Source organism: Prionailurus bengalensis, chromosome B3, assembly GCF_016509475.1.
Source record: "Prionailurus bengalensis isolate Pbe53 chromosome B3, Fcat_Pben_1.1_paternal_pri, whole genome shotgun sequence".
NCBI lineage: Eukaryota > Metazoa > Chordata > Mammalia > Carnivora > Felidae > Prionailurus > Prionailurus bengalensis.
Genome location: NC_057355.1, coordinates 45,880,448 through 45,899,808, shown reverse-complemented (window position 1 = coordinate 45,899,808; position 19,361 = coordinate 45,880,448). Strand labels below are relative to the sequence as shown.

The following is a 19,361-nucleotide window of genomic DNA, read 5'->3' as shown; positions in this document are numbered from 1 at the left end:
ATTTTATTATTATTATTATTTTTAATGTTTATTTTTTGGGGGGGGAGGGGCCGAGAGAGAGGGAGACACAGAATCTGAAACAGGCTCCAGGCTCTGAGCTGTCAGCATGGAGCCCATTGTGGGGCTAGAACTCACAAACCATGAGATCATGACCTGAGCCAAATTCAGATGCTTAACAGACTGAGCCACCCAGGTATCTTGCAACCTGCTTTAAAAAAATTATCTGTACTTTCTGTATCCTTTTGTGCAGAACTTACCTTATTTTTAAAGGCTGCTCAGCAGTTTTATTTGTATACCTTAATTTTTAAAAAAATTTTTTTTTTTAACGTTTTATTTATTTTTGAGACAGAGAGAGACAGAGCATGAACCGGGGAGGGGCAGAGAGAGAGGGAGACACAGAATCGGAAGCAGGCTCCAGGCTCTGGGCCATCAGCCCAGAGGCTGACGCGGGGCTCGAACTCACGGACTGTGAGATCGTGACCTGAGCTGAAGTTGGACGCTTAACCGACTGAGCCACCCAGGCGCCCCTGTATACCTTAATTTTATCTTAGTTGTAAAAATCAAAACTTGATTAGAAAGGAAAAACACTTGAATCAGATTTTTCCTTGTACCTACATATATAGCTGTGTACAGTTCTTATTTAAAAAAATTTTTTTTGATGTTTGTTTGTTTTTGAGAGACAGAGCATGAGTCGGGGAGGGGCAGAGAGAGAGACACACACACAGAATCTGAAGTAGGCTCCAGGCTCTGAGCTGTTAGCACAGAGCCCTACACAGGGTTTTCACTCATGAACCCTGAGATCATCACGTGAGCTGAAGTCGGATGCTTAACCGACTGAGCCACCCAGGTGCTCCCAGTTATTATTATTTTTAATTAAATGTTGATTATTCCAAAGTTCCAGTGAACAAAATGGCAAGAAATGAATTTGAATTATTAGTATGACTTCTTAGTATGAATTTGAATTAATCTTTAAGTTTAATCTTCAGTGTTTCTAAAAGTATAACATGTCCATGATGATAGTATTTATGTTTTATATTTTAAAAAGCTATGGCTTTCTTATAATTTTTAACAAAGCCAGTTTGGAATCTTTCATCATACAGAAATGAGGTGTTGCTCCACTTAGATGAATTGTCTTTTACATCCTGTTGTACAGTTCTGTAGTTTTTTGCATATAGATATTTTTTGGTTGATACTTTTCATTTTTTTGATAGAATATATTTTACATAACAGATTGTTAGCAGAATTTTTATATTTCATATTTCATGTTGCAATATAAATTCCAGAGTCAAGGGTTCTGTACCAGAAATGTTAGACATTGTGTGGTGTGCCCTTTGATTTGCAGTACTGCCTTCCTAACTGGTTGAAACTGATTCCCTGATACTCTTCAGCCTTGCCAGGATCGATACACCGTTCATTTTGCTACTAGTCGTGATGTTACCGTAATCATGGCTAGAGTAGTAGACTCTGTATATTGAACTCCACCTAGTTTGTACTGATAGGAGACCTAAATAGATGTTAGATGTATTTTCCTTTGATGACTAATACTTGAGGGTTTTAGAGTATTTTAAACAAGACGGACAAGATCATTAAGTTCATTGAGTAATAGAAACCTATTATTTGAGAGAGATTTACCTTTTTCCAAAAGTAGAAAGAAGGTCTACTATTAGAAATGAGGGAGCATACAGCTCCCCAGAGTTAAATCCTCCATAGTAGTGTAGAATTATTTGTTTTCATTGGTTTTGTGACAAAGAAACTGAGTCCTTTATTTTTATACTTTAAGGTTCTATAGGAACAGTTGATTGTATGCCCTTCATTCACTGTAAGGATTTCATTTAGGTGAAAGGAAAGGTCTTAAACATCATATTTCTTATCTCTGTAACTGCTCTGCTAGAAAAGGGATTTATAACAGCTATTATGCCAGGGACTCTGCCAGGTGTTCTCATTTAACCCTTTAAGCAGTTTTATGAGATAGATACTATTATCCCAATTTTCTGGACAAGGAGTTTAAGTAATCTGCCCAAGGTGACACAGCTAGTCAGGGGCAGAGTCCAAGACTCGAACCCAGATCTGTTTAGTATACAAATGAATGACACTTACTTTTGCTTGACTATTTATTCTTTTCTATTAGTGATTCCACTTAAACATGGAAAAATCACCTTCCCTAGGGCACCTCTGTGGCTTAGTTGGTTAAGTGTTTGACTCTTGATTTTGGCTCAGGTCATGGTCTCACAGTTCATGGGTTTGAGCCCCGTGTTGGGCTCTGTGCTTGCGGCTGGTAGCTTGCTTGGGATATTCTCTCTCCCTTTCTCTCTACCCCTCCCCCCGCTCGCGTTCACTTGCTCGCTCTTGCACGCGCCTGCTTCTCTCTCTCTCTCTCTCTCCCTCCAAATACATAATCTTAAAAAAAAAAAAAAGGAAAATCGCCTTCCCTGTTTGTTATTCAGTTTTTCCTGTAGTTCTTAGATAAGCTGTAGATTTTTTGATTATTATCATAATGCCTCATTTTCTCTAGCTTCATAGAATATTTTGAGAATATTTTATAAGACTTTTTAGTTTTACAATCTTCTGTTTGGTTGGTTGGTTGGTCAGTCAGCTAGTTCTCTTCCTAAGTCATTTGCAAACAAGTCACGTTTCTGCATTGGAGGACAAAGACTTCATTCACAGAGGAGCTTTACCTGAGATAGTCAACCCTTGTGAAAGTCTCTAAAGGTAAACATGGTGCTATCTGTGCTTCTCAGTTCCCCTTTGCTCTTTCAGAGGAGATAGTGTTCCTGGGCATACCTCTCCTTGGGCAACTTTCAGAGTCTGACAGTTCTAAACTCCATTGTACTATATATACCTTCATTCCTTTTAATGTCATGAGCAATAGTATCTAGAGCAGCATGGAATGGAGGATGTCCCTGAATCTCCTCGCATGGATATATAATACGGCATTCCTCGTTATATTAGCATAGACCCATGCAGTGATACTCCTTGTCCTACCACCTCTCTACCCGGATGATATCAAGGGTTTACTTTGGTACTGAGAAAAGTAAGAAATTCTGAGCTGCTTAACATGGAACTGTGAATAGATCTATGTGTTCTGGAGAACTGTGGATGACAGAGAATCTTTGAAGGTTAGGAGAACTAGAATGCTAGTTTCCCTTGTTTTATGATTTTAAAAATGTGCTAGTATTTTGGAGTCATGTTAAAATTTCCCAATAATTTCTGCATAACTTTCATAGTAATTAAGTTGTTTTCATGTAGGTCCTGTGTGTCTCTTGTTAAAAGTGATACTGGATATTAAATCTTTTTACCCCGATTGTGAATGGTATATTTTTGTTATTCTGTAGTATTTTCTAAGTTGTTTCTATTTGTTTAAAGGCAAGTCATTGATTTTAGAGAATTATTGTGGTATACACACATATAACTTCCCTGTGTTAGTATTTCCAGTGGTTGTTGATCTCATCTGTTGATGTCATCTGCAAATAGTGACCCCCCCCCCCAAAAAAAAATATAACCTCCTTTTATTTATATCCATTCTCTGGTTTGAATGACTTGACTAGCCCTTCCGGAACAGTGCTATGTAGTGATGAAAACCTTCTTTTTCTTGATCTTGATGAGAACTAATCATCAGTTTTATTTTGTTTCTGAATTATGCAGGCCAAAGGAAACATGTGAGCTGAATCAAGCCACAATTCTCTGTTTTGAAGATTTATTTTTTAACACTGGACCTTGATACTCTCAGGGATATGAAAAGTGGTCTCTATAGACTTTCTGGAAGATGCAACTACTTTCCTATTTAATACTTACTATGAATCAAGAAACAGCATATAGATCAGGTTACCAATTTTATGGAGGAGAAAATCTTTTGGTGCCTTACTATTGCCTTTTGTGAACAGTTTCTCTATTTCAAGAACTTTTTGGGCCCTCACATACAAAGTAAATGTCTTCTGTAGTTCTAGGACTGCTGCAACTGAAAATTAGGTTATGATAAATGTTCAAGAAGTCTTAGACATTATTAGTTAAACTTCTGACTCTTGGTTTCAGCTCAGGTCGTGATCTCACGGTTCGTGAGTTCCCAGCCCTGTGTTGGGTTCCACACTGACAGCGAGGAGTCTGCTTGGAGCTTTCTCTCTCTCTTTCTGTCCCTCCCACACTCACACACACACTCTCTCAAAATAAATAAATAAATTTAAAATAAAAAAGAGTAAGATAAAAAAAAAAAAGAAAGAAAGAAGTTGGTTTTTAAATGGAGTGGATGTTAGTCCAGGTCCTCTGAGAAACAGATGCCTCAACAAGATTAAATGTGCAAGGAATTGGGTTTTTTTGTGGTAAAATATACATCATATAAAATTTACTATTTTAACCATTTTGTAAGTGTGCGGTTTGGCATTAAATATATTCACACTGTGTTGCAACCATCACCACCATCCATTTCCACAACTTTTTTTATCTTTCCTAACTGAAATTCTGTACCCATTTAACACTAATTTCCATTCCCCTCTCCCCCTATACTCTGTTGATCACCATTCCACTTTCTGTTTCTGAATTTGGCTAGGTACCTCATATAAATGGAATCATACAGTATTTGTCCTTTTGTGATTGGCTATTTCACTTAGCTTAATGTCATCAAGCTTCATTCATGTTGTGGCATCTGTCACAATTTCCTTTTTTTTTTTTTTAAGCCTATATTTTTTTAGAGCAGTTTCAGGCTTACAACAAAATTGAGAGGGAGGTTTATGAGAGACTTCTCATATACTCTCTGCCTCCACACATGCATGGATAGCCATCCCCTATTATCAACATCATTCACCAGAATAGTACATTCTTTAAAAATTTTTTAAATATTTATTTTTGAGAGAGAGAGAGACAATGTGAGTGGGGAAGGGGCAGAGAGAGAGAGACAGAGAGAGAGGGGAAGACATAGATTCCGAAGTAGGCTCCAGGCACTGAGGTGTGAGCACAGAGCCCAACGTGGGACTTGAACCCACAAACCATGAGATCATGACATGAGCTGAGGTCACGCTCTTAACTGACTGAGCCATCCAGGTGCTCCTCCTCCCCCCCTTTGTTAAACCAAAGATGAACCTAGATTGACCCATTGTTATCACTCAGATATCTATAGTTTCCCTTAGAGTTCACTCTTGGGATATGTCTGTGGGTTGGGACAAATGTATAATGGTATGTATCCCTCATGATAATGCCAGACAGTTTTTCATTGCCCTAAAAATCCTCTTTGCTTTACCTGTTCATCATCCCTCAGGCCCACTGCCTGCAACCACTAATCTTTTTGTCTCCTTAGTTTTGCCTTTTCCAGAATTTCTTGCACTGTAGTTGGAATCATTCAGCATATATATATAGCCTTTTCAGGTTGGCTTCTTTGACTTAATAATGTGCATTTAATGTTCCTGCACGTCTTTTCATGGCTTGATAGCTCTTTTCTTCTTAGCACTGAATAATATTCCATTGTCTGGATGCACCACAGTTTATCCACTCACTTCCTGAAGGATATCTTGGTTGTATCCAAGTTTTGCCAATTATGAGTAAAGCCGTTGTTAATATCTAGTGCAAGTTTTTATATGGATTCCTTCAGTTTTAAGACTGAGCAGTATTTCACTGTGTATTTACATCACATTTTGTTTATCCATTCATCCGCTGATGGACATTTAGTTTGCTTCCTCTTTTTGGCTCTTGTGAACATGTGTATCAAATATCTATTTGAGTCCCTGCTTTCTTTTAGGTATACAACTAGAAATGGAATTGCTGGATCATATTGTAATTCTCTGTTAACTTCTGAGGAATTGCCATATTCTTTTCCACAGCTGCTGCACCATTATACATTCCCACCCACAGTGTACAAGGGGTCCAGTTTCTCTACCTCTTAGTGATACTTGTCACTTTATTTTTTGGATAATAGCCATTCTAATGAGTGAGAAGTAGTATCACATTGTATTTTTGACTTACATTTCCCTAATGATTAGTGAAATAATTGAGCATCTTTTTATGTTCTTATTGGCCATTTGTATATCTTCTTTGGAGAAATGATTATTCAATTCCTTTGCTCATTTTCAATTTTAGGTTTGGATTCTGAGTGTTGCTTACTATTTGACAAGTCACTTAAACTTTCTAAGTTTTAGTATTTTGATGGAGCTAGACATGCAGAATATTGTATATGGCACAAAGTATGTGCCCACAAATTGGAAGATATTCTTTTTTTTCCCTTTAGTGTTTTATAATCTGTATTTCTCTCTCTCCGCACTTTGTGAATTTTGTGAGGGTTAGGACTGTGATCTTAATTTTATAATGTCAGTAGTTGGATCATTGTATCATGCAGCCCCTGATACATACCATAATGGATCTGCTGGAACTGTTGATTCAATAAATGCAGTTTAAGTGTTCTGTGAGTTTTATCCTGGAAGTTTTTTACATTATCCCACTTTCTTCTGCACTCTGATAACATTATAGCTATAATTGCTTCTTCTGGAACCTTTAGTGTATTGTCTGTAATTGTTTATTTCATCTTGATGCCTTTGGTTAGCAAGAATCAAGTGAATTATTTGATAGCTAACAGTCTATCCTCTGAACATTATTTCCTAGTTAGGTGAGGTTGTCTTAATCATTGGTCTTTTTTCACATTTTTATTATATCTAGCCGCCTAAAAGAAGTTGAGTTTGGCCATGTCACAATAGTTATTCTGACTAACTTCCTTCTTTCCATCAGGTATCAATCACTCTGAAAGTTAATTATTATTTGCTAATAAGTTTATCAAGGTTACCCTCACTCTTTTTCATAATTGAGTATATTATCAGATTGTGTGCTCCTACTACCTGTAAGAGCAGAACTGTCTCTTTAAGAAATTTAGTTTCTTGGGGTGCCTGGGTGGCTCAGTCAGTTGAACTCATACTTCAGCTCAGGTCATGATCTCACACTCATGGGTTCAAGCCCCGCATAGGACTCTATGCTGACAGCTCAGAGCCTGGAGCCTGCTTTGGATTCTGTGTCTTCCTCTCTCTGCCCCTCCCCGACTTACACTCTGTCTGTCTCTCTCTCTTAAAATAAATAAAAAAAATTTTGAAAAAAAAATTTAGTTTGTTTTGATGGGGCACCGGGGTGGCTTAGTCGGTTAAGCTTCTGACTTTGGCTTGGGTCATGATTTCTGTGGTCCTGACTTTAAGCCCCGCGTCAGGGTCTGCTCACATCTCAGAGCCTGGAGCTTGTTTCATATTCTGTGTCTCCTTCTCTCCCTCTCTCTCTCTCTCTCTCTCTCTCTCTGTCTGTCTGTCAAAAATAAGCATTAAAAAAATGAAAAAAAAAAAAAGAAATTTCGTTTGTTTTGAGCATTTTGCTAATGTAGTTGTGAGCCCAGAATGGTGCCTTTTGAGGTGAAACATCTTTCTTGCTAAATGAAATTTTGACTATTCAAAATATGTAACAAACCGTATTGTCCATACTATTTAGCTGTAAGTAGTGGAAGTTATTAAGCATTTAGGTGTACTAGGAGAGAGTATTCTGTCAGGTACTTGATTTCATATTCTTAAACTGGCACATAGTAAAATAAATATCAGTAAAGGAGAGTTAAAAATTCAAAACATGTTCTAATATCCCAGTGGTATAAGTATTATTTTTTTTCCACTTACATGAAAAAAGTGGATAAATAGTGGACATAGTTCTAGTTCCTTTTCTGATAATCTTTAAAACTTGTATAGAAAAATACAAAATCATCTTATGGATGTTTTTAAAAATCTTTTAGAGCTCTGTAAAATCTCTCATCAAATTTTTATTTAAACTTAACAATACTTATCATTGGTGGTTAATGTTCATACCAGTAATAATGACTGGTTATAAAACATATTTCAGTTTAGAAGTAGAGTTCCTCAAAGTTGTATCCATAATCTTAATGAGTTTTTACTCCCACTTCTGCTCACATAAGTGTAATTTATTAAAAAAAATTTTTTTTTTAATCTTTATTTATTTTTGGGAGAGAGACAGAGTGTGAGCAGGGGAGGAGCAGAGAGCGAGGGAGACACAGAATCCAAAGCAGGCTCCAGGCCCTGAGCTGTCAGCACAGAGCCTGACGCGGGGCTTGAACTCAACGAACTGTGAGATCATGACCTGAGCCAAAGTCAGACCCTCAACTGACTGAGTCACCCAAGTGCCCCACATAAGTGTAATTTATGATGTAAATTGCCAAATCCTAACCCTAATTTTTAGTTGTGAAAGTTAACATTTTTAGTCATTGTGCTTTTTTTCACGGAAGGTTTACTACTAGTTGTGTATCCTATACTAATATCAGGAGTAATTGGTATGCCACTTTCATGACATAGCAATAAAATGATCAGATCAAACTCACAAAGAGGTACTAGTCCTGTAGATTCAGTATTGAAACAATGTATAATAGCAAACCAGCCCTGATGTGGCTAAGGAGATAGATATATCTAGTACATGTTTAACCTCCTTTTTAAATTAGCTCAACCAATCATTTTTATTGAAATAAAAGGCTAGAGGGGTGCCTGGGTGGTTCAGTCCATTAAGCATCTAACTTCGACTCAGTCATGATCTTGCAGGGCATGGTTTCAAGCCTCATGTTGGGCTCTGTGCTGATAGCTCAGAGCCTGGAGCCTGCTTCAGGTTCTGTGTCTCCCTATCTCTGTGCCCCTCCCCCACTTGTGCTCTGTCTCTGTCTTGTGCTCTCTCAAAAAATGAATAAACATTAAAAAAATGTAAAAAAAGGAAATAAAAGACTACATTATGATTTCATCAAATACCAAAGAGTTTGTAACATTCTTTGATTCTTTGTGTTAGTTTTGCTGTGTTTTTAGTTAAAAAAATGCAGTACTGGTATTTGTTTCTTTTCATGAACTTCTTTTTCTCAGTTTAAAATAAGAACATGAATTAGAGTACTCCCTTGGTGGGAACAGTTTAGATAACATGGGGTGTTAATTTTGCATATGATGTATGCTTGACACATTACTCTGAGAACAGTTATTGGTGTGCAAACACACACACGCCCCGCTTCCCCCCCCCACAACCGGCCACCGTATACCACCTGTCTCTTATTCTCTCCCTGCTGTCAGCTGGGCAGATAAAATTCTCCAAAACCCAGAGCAGAGTTAACCATAAAGAGTTCCATTGTTTTGGCTTTGGGGCATAAACTAATGGAAAAGAAATCGAGTTTAATAAATTATGCAATGAATCACTTCTTTGTAAATTTACTTATGGATTCCTGTTCTCAGAAGTGATCTGTCCTTTTGGCAGGTTTTCATTGCCTCTCAGGATCTCCATTACCCGGACTCAGAGGGTAACTTAGTAATTAAGGGTGAGGAGTCTGAAATGGTTTTTTTTTTCTGCAACATATAAAGCTTATGTTTTCAGTGATCCAACTCGTCAAGACTCCTGGGAGATGTAGACTTCTGGAAGATCCCCAGATTTTTCCAAATGACGTAACACTTGATGGGATTGGAGAGGGGTCCATAGTTATCTTCTACTTTCCCTCTTGACTTTTTGACAATGGCCTTATGGAGGTAGAATTCACATACCATTACAATTCTCCCTGTTTAAGTGTGTACGTCAGAGGTTTTTACAATATTCAAAGTTGATTATCACCACAGTCAGTTTTAAAAACATTTTCAGTTCACTGAAAGTAACCCTATACTCTTTGGCCATCACATCCCAATCCTATTCTCCTGCCCCAGGCAATGACTACTCTACTTTCTGTCTCTATAGCATTGGCTGTTCTGGACATTGTTATGAAAGGAATCTTAAAAAATGTAGTCTTGTGACTTTTTTTTTTTTTTTTTAGTGTAGCATTTTTGAGGTTCATATCACTTTGTAGCGTGAATTAATATTTCATTTCTTTCTTCCTTCCTTCCTTCCTTCCTTCCTTGCTTTCCTTCTTAGACGTGGGGAGGGGCAGAAGGAGAGAGAGAATCTTAAGCAGGCTCAGTACGGGGCTTTATCCCATGACTGACTGTGAGATCATGACCTGAGCCAAAACCAAAAGTCAGATGCTCAACCTACTGAGCCACCCAGGTGCCTCTCATTTCTTTTGATTTGTGAATAATCATTGTATGGATTTATTCATCAGTTGATGGCCATTTGTTTACACTTTTGGGCTATCGTGACTATTGGTGCTATGAATAATATGGCTACACCATTTTACATTCCTAAGTGGGCTACACCATTTTATATTCCACCAGCAATGTGTGAAGATTCCAGTTCTGTTATATGCTTGCCAGCACTTGTTATCTATATTTTTTTATTATAGCCATCCTGGTGGGCTGCCCCTTGAATCTTAAATCATACATACCCATGCCTTATTATTATGATTTGTATTTGTTTTTAATGTTTATTTTTCAGAGAGACACATGAGCAGGGGAGGGGCAGAGAGCAAGTGAGACACAGAATCTGAAGCAGGCTCCAGGCTCTGAGCTGTTGGCACAGAGCCTGATGTAGGCCTCATGTTCATGGACTGTAAGATCATGATCTAAGCTAAAGTCAGACGCTTAACCAACTGAGCCATCCAGGCCCCCCATGATTTGGGTTTTCTTACATTTAATTATGGTGATCCTTGTCTGAGTGGCTGCCTCTTGTAATTTGCTCATTGCTGTGCCCATGTGTTCACCCATCTTTGTGTTCCTCCTTTATTACTGATCCTGCTGAACTCCATACAGGGCTTGATTTGGATGTAGCACTGCCTGTTCTTCTAAATAAGAATAATAGAAGGTAATATAGAAGATGGAGGTTTTGATAGCTTTATATAGCAGTAGGCTGTTTCTGGGGTTCTTGGATGGCTTAGTCAATGGAACATGCGACTCTTGATCTCAGGGTCATGAGTTCAGGCCTCACATTGGGCATGGAGCCTACTCAAAAAACAAACAAAAGGGGCGCCTGGGTGGCGCAGTCGGTTAAGCGTCCAACTTCAGCCAGGTCACGATCTCGCGGTCCGGGAGTTCGAGCCCCGCGTCGGGCTCTGGGCTGATGGCTCAGAGCCTGGAACCTGCTTCCGATTCTGTGTCTCCCTCTCTCTCTGCCCCTCCCTCGTTCATGCTCTGTCTCTCTCTGTCCAAAAAAATAAATAAATGTTGAAAAAAAAAAATTAAAAAAAAAAAAAAACCAAAAAATAGAAGTTGACTGTTCCATTTTTAAAATTACTCTCCTCAGTTCTGATAATAGTTACATATTAAAATAAAGTGGGAGACCTGTGAGGTTGTATAGTCCTGTTAATTGTCATTTGTGGAGAAGGAAAAGACTTCCTACCAATACCTTTTTATCTTCTTTTTAGGAAGTGGTTCAAAAGTACCTAACAAAAGTGAGTTTTGTTAAATACAAAACTCATCTGTAGTCTTAGAAGTTAAGATAGTGGTTACAACTCCCAGTAGGTGGAATGACTGGAAGGGGATTTCTGGGATGCTGGTTATCTTCTGTTCTGTGATCTTAGAGGTTACATAGATACGTTCATTTTGTGAGAGTTCATTGAGCTATAAATTTAGAATATATGTGTCTGTTATACTTAAGTAAATGCTTAAGTTAAAAATGTTAACATTATTTAATCATATTTTGCTCTTGTCACAATTAACTGCCTTTTAATAAATACATTCCATTTTGAGTCATATTTATTTATTACTTTTACATTATCACAGTTCTTGTGTATACATTACATTAATGTAGGTGCATTAATTTCAAGTCCTGTTGCTCAGCAGCCCCTGATTTCAGAGATAGAAAGATTTAGGTTAGTTTTAGGAAGTTTGGTTTTATGTTCTGGTCTACTGCTCTAACTGAATGATCTTTAGCAACTCACAGTCTTAGCTGGAGTCCTTCTGCATGTATCTAAAACTTTGGGAAATGCAGTAATTGTGTATTTTGTCTGTCATTGAGTTCAGATTCTCATCAGAGAACAAAGTAGTATGAAGAAAAGAACCATGGGAAAGAGAAGATATATTTTTACTAGATCATTATTTATAGTAATCTTTCTAATATGGTAACCATCTAGATGTACAAGAAATATTTAATTACCACTTTCAGGATACCAGGAGAAACACATTGACTAATCAGAATCTTTTGAATGCTAGTCCTTTAATCTCTGATTACTGTAATAGGTTTTGAAGAAATTGTTAGATTTTGACCAAATATGTTACTGAAGGTAGTAAGATACATAGTAAGTTTTTAGTTAATAGAAGTTTTCAAGTAGGCTTATGTTCTATAATCTTTACTATATTTCTAAAAATTGAGTATGTGGAAGAGGTATCAGAGAAATACGCCTTAAAAGAACAGTAAAATGTCTTATAGCCATTTTATATCCTGATATATCAGGGAAGGACAGTTCTGCCTTATTACAGGGATGTTCTCAGTGGAATCTGAAACTCTTCAGTTAGTATAATAAAAGACATTAACCATCTTTTTAATCTCTAATTGTGTCTTTTAGGCCTCCCTTAAAGTTTCCCATGTCTCAATGGACTCCTGAATATAACAAGCTCTATACCTTAAAAGTGGATATGAAGAGTGAGATTCCTTCTGATGCGCCCAAGACACAGGAGAGTCTGAAAGGGATCCTCTTGCATCCACAGCCCATTGGGGCAGCCAAAAGTTTTCCTGCAGGAGTTGAGATGATTAACAGTAAAGTGGGGAATGAATTCTCTCATTTGTGTGATGATTCTCAAAAACAAGAGAAGGACATGAATGGTAACCAACAAGAGCAAGAAAAAAGTGTTGTTGTGAGGAAAAAACGCAAAAGCCAGCAGGCTGGCCCTTCTTACATGCAAAATTGTGTTAAAGAGAACCAGGGAATATTAGGATTGAGGCAACACCTAGAAACACCAAGCGATGAAGATAATGATTCCTCTTTTAGTGATTGTCTTTCTTCTCCTTCATCTAGTCTGCATTTTGGAGATTCTGACACTGTGACTTCAGATGAGGATAAAGAAGTCTCTGTAAGACATTCCCAGGCAATTTTGAGTGCTAAAAGTAGAACTCATAGTGCACGGTCCCAAAAGTGGCCTCGGACAGAGACAGAATCTGTTTCAGGATTGTTAATGAAAAGACCCTGTTTTCATAGCAGTTCATTAAGGAGACTTCCATGCAGAAAGAGATTTGTGAAAAATAATTCCTCACAGAGGACACAGAAACAAAAAGAGAGGATATTAATGCAGAGGAAAAAACGAGAAGTATTAGCCCGAAGAAAATACGCGTTGCTCCCCAGTTCTAGTAGTTCCAGTGAGAATGACCTCAGCAGCGAATCCTCTTCCAGCTCATCAACTGAAGGAGAAGAAGATTTGTTTGTTTCTACCAGTGAAAACCACCAAAACAATCCAACTGTTCCCTCAGGTAAAAATGTTTAAGTTGAGCAAAACCTGCTATTGCATTGTGTTTGTGCTTAAGTTTCTTCTACATTTTAGTGGATTTCATTGCTGTGAGAAGGAATCGGAGGCTCGATTAACTTTTATTTTTAAGCCATATAAATAAATTACTGACTAGTATTAAACCATGACTCTAAGATCCAGATTTTTTCAGATAGCTCTGTGATAGATTTCTTTCACATTCAACCACAGTAGTAACACTAAAAAAGTAATTAATATTATTTTTCCTTTAAGTACTCTGTTCTTAGTGTTTACTAGTTATCTTGTCTTGATCTTTATAATTGAGAAATAATTTCAAGTATTTGAGAGGTGCTTTTATTCCAATACTAGAACACAAACTTTCAGTCCTGACAGTGCTCAGTAGAGCATGTGATTAATCAGTTAAAATTGAATAACTGATAGAGGACTAGCTTGAGTGCAGTCTCCCCTCCTCACAGTAAATATTATATTTAACCAGCATAAGATTATGTACAGTCTCTGAAGTACAGGTATGTTCCATATATACCGTTTTTACGGTTTGTTGTAATTCAAAGGAAGTTGATGAAGTAAACGTTGAATAAAGTCCGAATTGAGGGAAAAGATTAATTTCATGTGAAAGAATGGGGGAGGAGTAGAGCTTTTTAAAGGGCTAAGATCATGGTTTGCAATAGTGACACAAAGGTTTCCCAGTCTTTGCCTGATGTCCTGCTTGTCAAGGGTAGAGCCTGCTAATAATCTACTGTGCTGATATGCCATTTTTCCCTGTTTCTTTTCTTCTTCTGTAACGGGTTAAGTACAGAAGTACTTACCTTCCAAGATTCCCATTTCTATTTGTCTATCTGTGCCAGAACCCTGAAACCAGTAACTTTGATCTTTAGTCTAAGCCATGTCCAGTTTATTTTTTTTTAACCTACCCAAGTATTTAATTCTTTTTTAAAAAGTTAATTTATTTGTTTCGAGAAAGAGAGTGCACATGAGGGAGGGGCAGAGAGAGATGGGGAGAGAGAAGAATCTCAAGTAGGTTCTGTGCTGTTAGCGCAGGGCTCAGACTCACAAACTGTGAGATGATGACCTGAGCAGAAAACAACAGTTGGATGCTTAACCTGCTGAGTCCCTCAAGAGCTCCTCCAAGTATTTGTTTTAAAGAGTTCACTGAGATCATCTACAGCTGGGAGGAGGTTACAGCAACCATTCTCTGAGGTCTTTTGAGAAAGAGGGAAGCAAGAATAGGAGTTGTCTTGCTTAATTGCCATATTTTACATTTTGCCACATATTTGCCATTTTTCTCAGGTGGTTAGAATGTGAAGACTTATTTGGGGAAGAGGGAGCAGCAGAGCCCAATTTCTGCTTGAAATTAGCGAGGCAGAAGGGTTGGTGCTGTGAGGCAGAAGTTCCAAGGAGCTGGAATTTGTAGGAGGCATGAAGATAGAGTTGATGTAGGTCAATATCAGTGTTGTTTCTAGGAAGTAAGGAGTTCATATACTCTCAACTTTCAAGATAAATGCAAACTCTAGAATTCATTTTTAAATCTTATTTAATACTTTCTGTAGCATGTGGTTTTTACTGTCTTTGGAAGAGTTGCATTATTTCAACATATTTTCATACATTTAAGAGGAATGTGTTTGTCTCTGGAAACACAAAGCCAAACATTGAAACAAAATTCTTTTATTTTTTTTTCCTGGTTTTTAGACCAGTGTTTTGTTTTGAACTAATTTATTTGTTTTTTAAATAATGGTTTAATAATAACATTCTCATAGTGTGGAATTTTAAAAATACCAAGAATGTTTAAAATAAAAAACAAAAGTTTACCACTTCTTCTTAGGTCCCAGTTTTATTACCCAGAAGTATTCAGTTAGCAGTTTCTTCTGTTAACAGAAAATGTGGAAACATATATAAGGGTAAATAAATACGAGTTTTTAAAATATTAGTGTGTATGGTTATCTCATTTTTAAAAAATGGTTGCATAGTATTTCCTTTCTTTGGATATTTCATAATTTATTTAGCCAGGTTATGTTGGTGAATATTTGCTGAATTGAACAGCCTTGTATGTACAGTTTTGCATACCTATGCGAGCATATCTTGAGGAATAATTTCTAAAAGTATATAGGAAGTTAACATGCATTTTAAAATTTGCTAGTTATTATCATCAGAATGCCCTCCAAGGAGTTTTCATCAAGTTCCTTTACCTTCCAACAGTAGATGATGTCATGATGATAGTAAAAATACCTACTAGCCCTTTTCGGGTATTTACTCCATGCTGGTAATGTTCTGAGTGTTTATATGTATTTCTCATTTCATCCTCCCAGCATTCTTAGGAGGTGTCTTCTGTTATTATCACCCTCATATTACAGATAAAGCCTTTGTAAAACCATTTTAGAATGATTTATATTCAGAATTAACTGAAATATTGATGGGACATAGTTCTATTTTCAAGAAATTTCAGCTCTCAAAACCTGACTTGGATTCTTAAGAGAAGGGTTTTTCTTCTAGATTTATTTTTAGGGCTGGCTTTCAGACTCCAGTTCTGGTATGGTTTTGTGTGTTGGGAATTAGGAGAGGGTTGGAATATCTCAAATTTTAATTAGATTTATCTACTATAATAATATGATTTGTATGGATTGGTATTAGTTACTCTGGAGGTGCTAGGACAAAATTTTCACCCACTATCCATCAACACTTACTGGCTACTGCTATAGTGAGCTGATGGAAAGAATGTTTGATGTGTTATTTTGTTGTATCGTCAAACTCTCTAAGATGTAACAGTTGTATATACTTAACTGGTTTTACCAAGTCATCTAAGAATGAGTTGTCAGTACCTTATATTGGATAACAAGCATTAGTTCCGATGTTGTAATCACTAGATTTCTGGGAAAACCCTATTTACCTCATCCTCATTAATTGTTTTTTAAATTTATTATGGCTCTCTTTTTAAGCAAAGGAAGCCAAAATGATATGTGACTTAGGTTGTTAGACTTTGAGTTATTCCCAGTTGCCAGTTAGTTGAGAATTTATACATCCAGTTTTGTACCTGATAATATTTGCCAAGAGCTTCAGATACTTGAAAATAACCTAATAGAAGCTAAGTTTGAGAGTAGATGTTAAATTTTAGTGACATATTTCTGTGATCTATTCAGTGAACCTTATCTGAACTGCTGCTTAAATTTTTATATAGTCCTTGTATTAGCACTGGAAAATGCACATTTATTTCCCAGTTGTTGCTGTTTAATGACTATATTTTTATTCACAGCTTAAAATATGTGTGTGTGTCTGTACACATACACACACACACACACACACACGTATATATCCAATAGATACATACTCATATTTTCCAGTTGCATGCCATACTGTATTGACTTAAGTGTTCTAAAAGTTTACTTTTAGGGGCACCTGGGTGGGCTTGTGCATTCATGCCCTGCATTGGGCTCCACAGCCTGGAGCCTACTTTAAAAAAAAAAGTTTACTTTTAAACTTTAAAAGATAACCTTTAAGATAAATTTGAGGGGCGCCTGGTTGGCTCAGTCAGTTAAGCGTCCGACTTCGGCTCAGGTCATGATCTTGCAGTAGGTGAGTTCAAGCCCCGCTTCGGGATCTGTGCTGACAGCTCGGAGCCTGGAGCCTGTTTCGGATTCTGTGTTTCCCTCTCTCTCCGACCCTCCCCTGTTCATGCTGTGTCTCTCTCTGTCTCAAAAATAAAAATAAACATAAAAAAAAAAGAGATAAACTTGAAGATAACCTTTGGAATTATAAAGTCCTAATAACTAGGAGTTATATTTGTGAAAATTTCTTTTCCTCCTTTTCCAGATAGCATTGATAGAGCTGGGTTTTTTGTTGTTGTTGTTTGTTATTTTTATATGGAAATTTTCACACATAAAAACAGTTACACGTACATAATCTAGCTTCAGTTTTCAACATTCTGCCATTCTTCATCTCTCACCCCTCAATTTTTTTTTTTCCTGGAGAATTTCAGAACAATTTCTAGATACCCTACCATTTAAGTTATTTTATATATTGCATATTTCCTGCAAACTGGTATTTAGATCTAAAAGCTTGATTTAATTTAACTTCAGGAACACTTCCTTGGTTGTGCTGTGTATTTCCTATTGTATCACTTGTTAAAATTGACTGGACGGTTCTGATGGTGTCATTCTGATCCTTCCACTCTAAAGTTCCCCATCAACATTTCATGTAGTATTAGCAACGGCTTTGATGATCTTGCCCAGATCCGTTCTTTCATTTAGGGGTTGCAAAATGTTGACTTTCTAAATCTGTCATTCTGCTTACATTTATTAATGAAGGTTCTTCTACAAAGAATTCTTCAACTAACTGGTTATTCTGAAATGAGGTCCATATGAGAAAGGCAAGATGGATGCTTGATTTTACCACTTTTCAGAATGAATTGGTGCTCTAGCAGTATCCAAAGAGTTTTCTTTTTTTTTTTCATTTTTTTTTTTCAACGTTTATTTATTTTGGGGACAGAGAGAGACAGAGCATGAACGGGGGAGGGGCAGAGAGAGAGGGAGACACAGAATCGGAAACAGGCTCCAGGCTCTGAGCCATCAGCCCAGAGCCTGACGCGGGGCTCGAACTCCCGGACCGCGAGATCGTGACCTGGCTGAAGTCGGACGCTTAACCGACTGCGCCACCCAGGCGCCCGGAGTTTTCATTTTCAGGTATCATTATGAACTCATGGGTTTTAGCATAGTTGATGTATAGCAATCTTTTTATTCTGTTTGATGTTCAAATAGTTTCACCTTTGGCCAGTGGGATCATCTTCAAGTTAGGTTTATGTCCTTTTGATACCACCCCAGTGGTCTTTGACAAGATGGTCTCTGATAAAACAGGATGGTCCAGATCCATAGTTTACATTTCCTGCCTCAAACCCGGAAACAACCATTTTTTAAAAACTACTCCTCATTTCCTTTCATTGCTGAGTTATAGTTAGAGGCTATAGACTGGGAATTAAGGTGTTTGTTGTTCTACTGAGTTATTGCATTTCAGCATTTTTCTTTTAATGTTTATTTACTTTGAGAGAGCGCTAGTGAGGAGGGTAGGTGCAGAGAGGGAGGGAGAGAGAATCCCAAGCAGGCTCTGCACTGCTAGCGGAGAGCCGAGCATGGAGCTTAAACCCACAAACTGCGAAATCATGACCTGACCCGAAACCAACAGCCAGACGACCAACCAACTGAACTACCCAGGGGTCCCACTTTTCAGCATTTTTAATGGACAAAGTTAGGAATATAAAGATTTTAGAAAGAGATAAATCATTAATTTTTATATGACTATTTCCATTGAAAGTTTAGGATTAGGGATTTTTATGTAAACTTCTGTTTTATATTTGGATCTCTTTACTCTTACATTGAAAACTGTGATTCTTAATAACAATCGCTTTTTGGCTTTATCCTGTACATACTATAAATACACATAAATGAACATTCATAAATGAATAAAAATGAAAATATTTACAATTTACAATATTACAGTTATTACTAACAGCAATGCTAATAAAGATTTTTTTGGGTTCCTTTTTGCTGTTGGTCAGTCTTCTTTGGTTATGCCATTGATTTAATATGCATTTAGGTTCATTCGTTTCAGAGTTTTTCTTTCTTTAAGGTATTTGTTAAAAGCTTTAATTTTGCTTTTTAATTATGTAAAACATTTACCTGGTTACAAAGTCAAAATTTTTTGTAATTAAAAAAAAATTTACTTATTTTGAGAAAGACAGATAGTGTGAGTGTGGAAGGGGCAGAGAGAGAGAGAGAGAATCTCAAGCCTGATGTGGGGCTCGAATTCATGAAACCGTGAGATCATGACCTGAACTGAAATCAGGAGTTGGATGCTTAACTACTGAGCTACCAGGCGCCCCAAAGTCAAACCTTTTAAACAGGATTGTATTCACTGAGCTCTAGTTTCCCACCTCTGCTCTCTCTTCCTATCTTTCTCTTTCTCACAGATAAGCGTTTTCATTACTTTTTAATTTTGTTATTCCATCTTTTTTCCTGTTCAATAATATAAATAAATATGTGTATTATTCTCTCTCCTCTTACC

The 19,361-nt window shown here is 37.1% G+C and overlaps 1 protein-coding gene across 4 annotated transcripts in view; it reads left to right on the top strand.

The window, feature by feature from the left end:
* Positions 1 to 19,361, top strand: part of RNF111 (ring finger protein 111) — a 99,395-nt gene that overhangs the window by 30,817 nt on the left and 49,217 nt on the right. For all 4 annotated transcript variants that reach the window (XM_043555312.1, XM_043555311.1, XM_043555310.1 and 1 more), the window contains exon 2: positions 12,404 to 13,302. In XM_043555312.1, coding sequence (XP_043411247.1) covers positions 12,423 to 13,302 — 880 coding nt within the window. In that variant the 5' untranslated portion in view covers positions 12,404 to 12,422. The remainder of the gene's footprint in view (positions 1 to 12,403; positions 13,303 to 19,361) is intronic.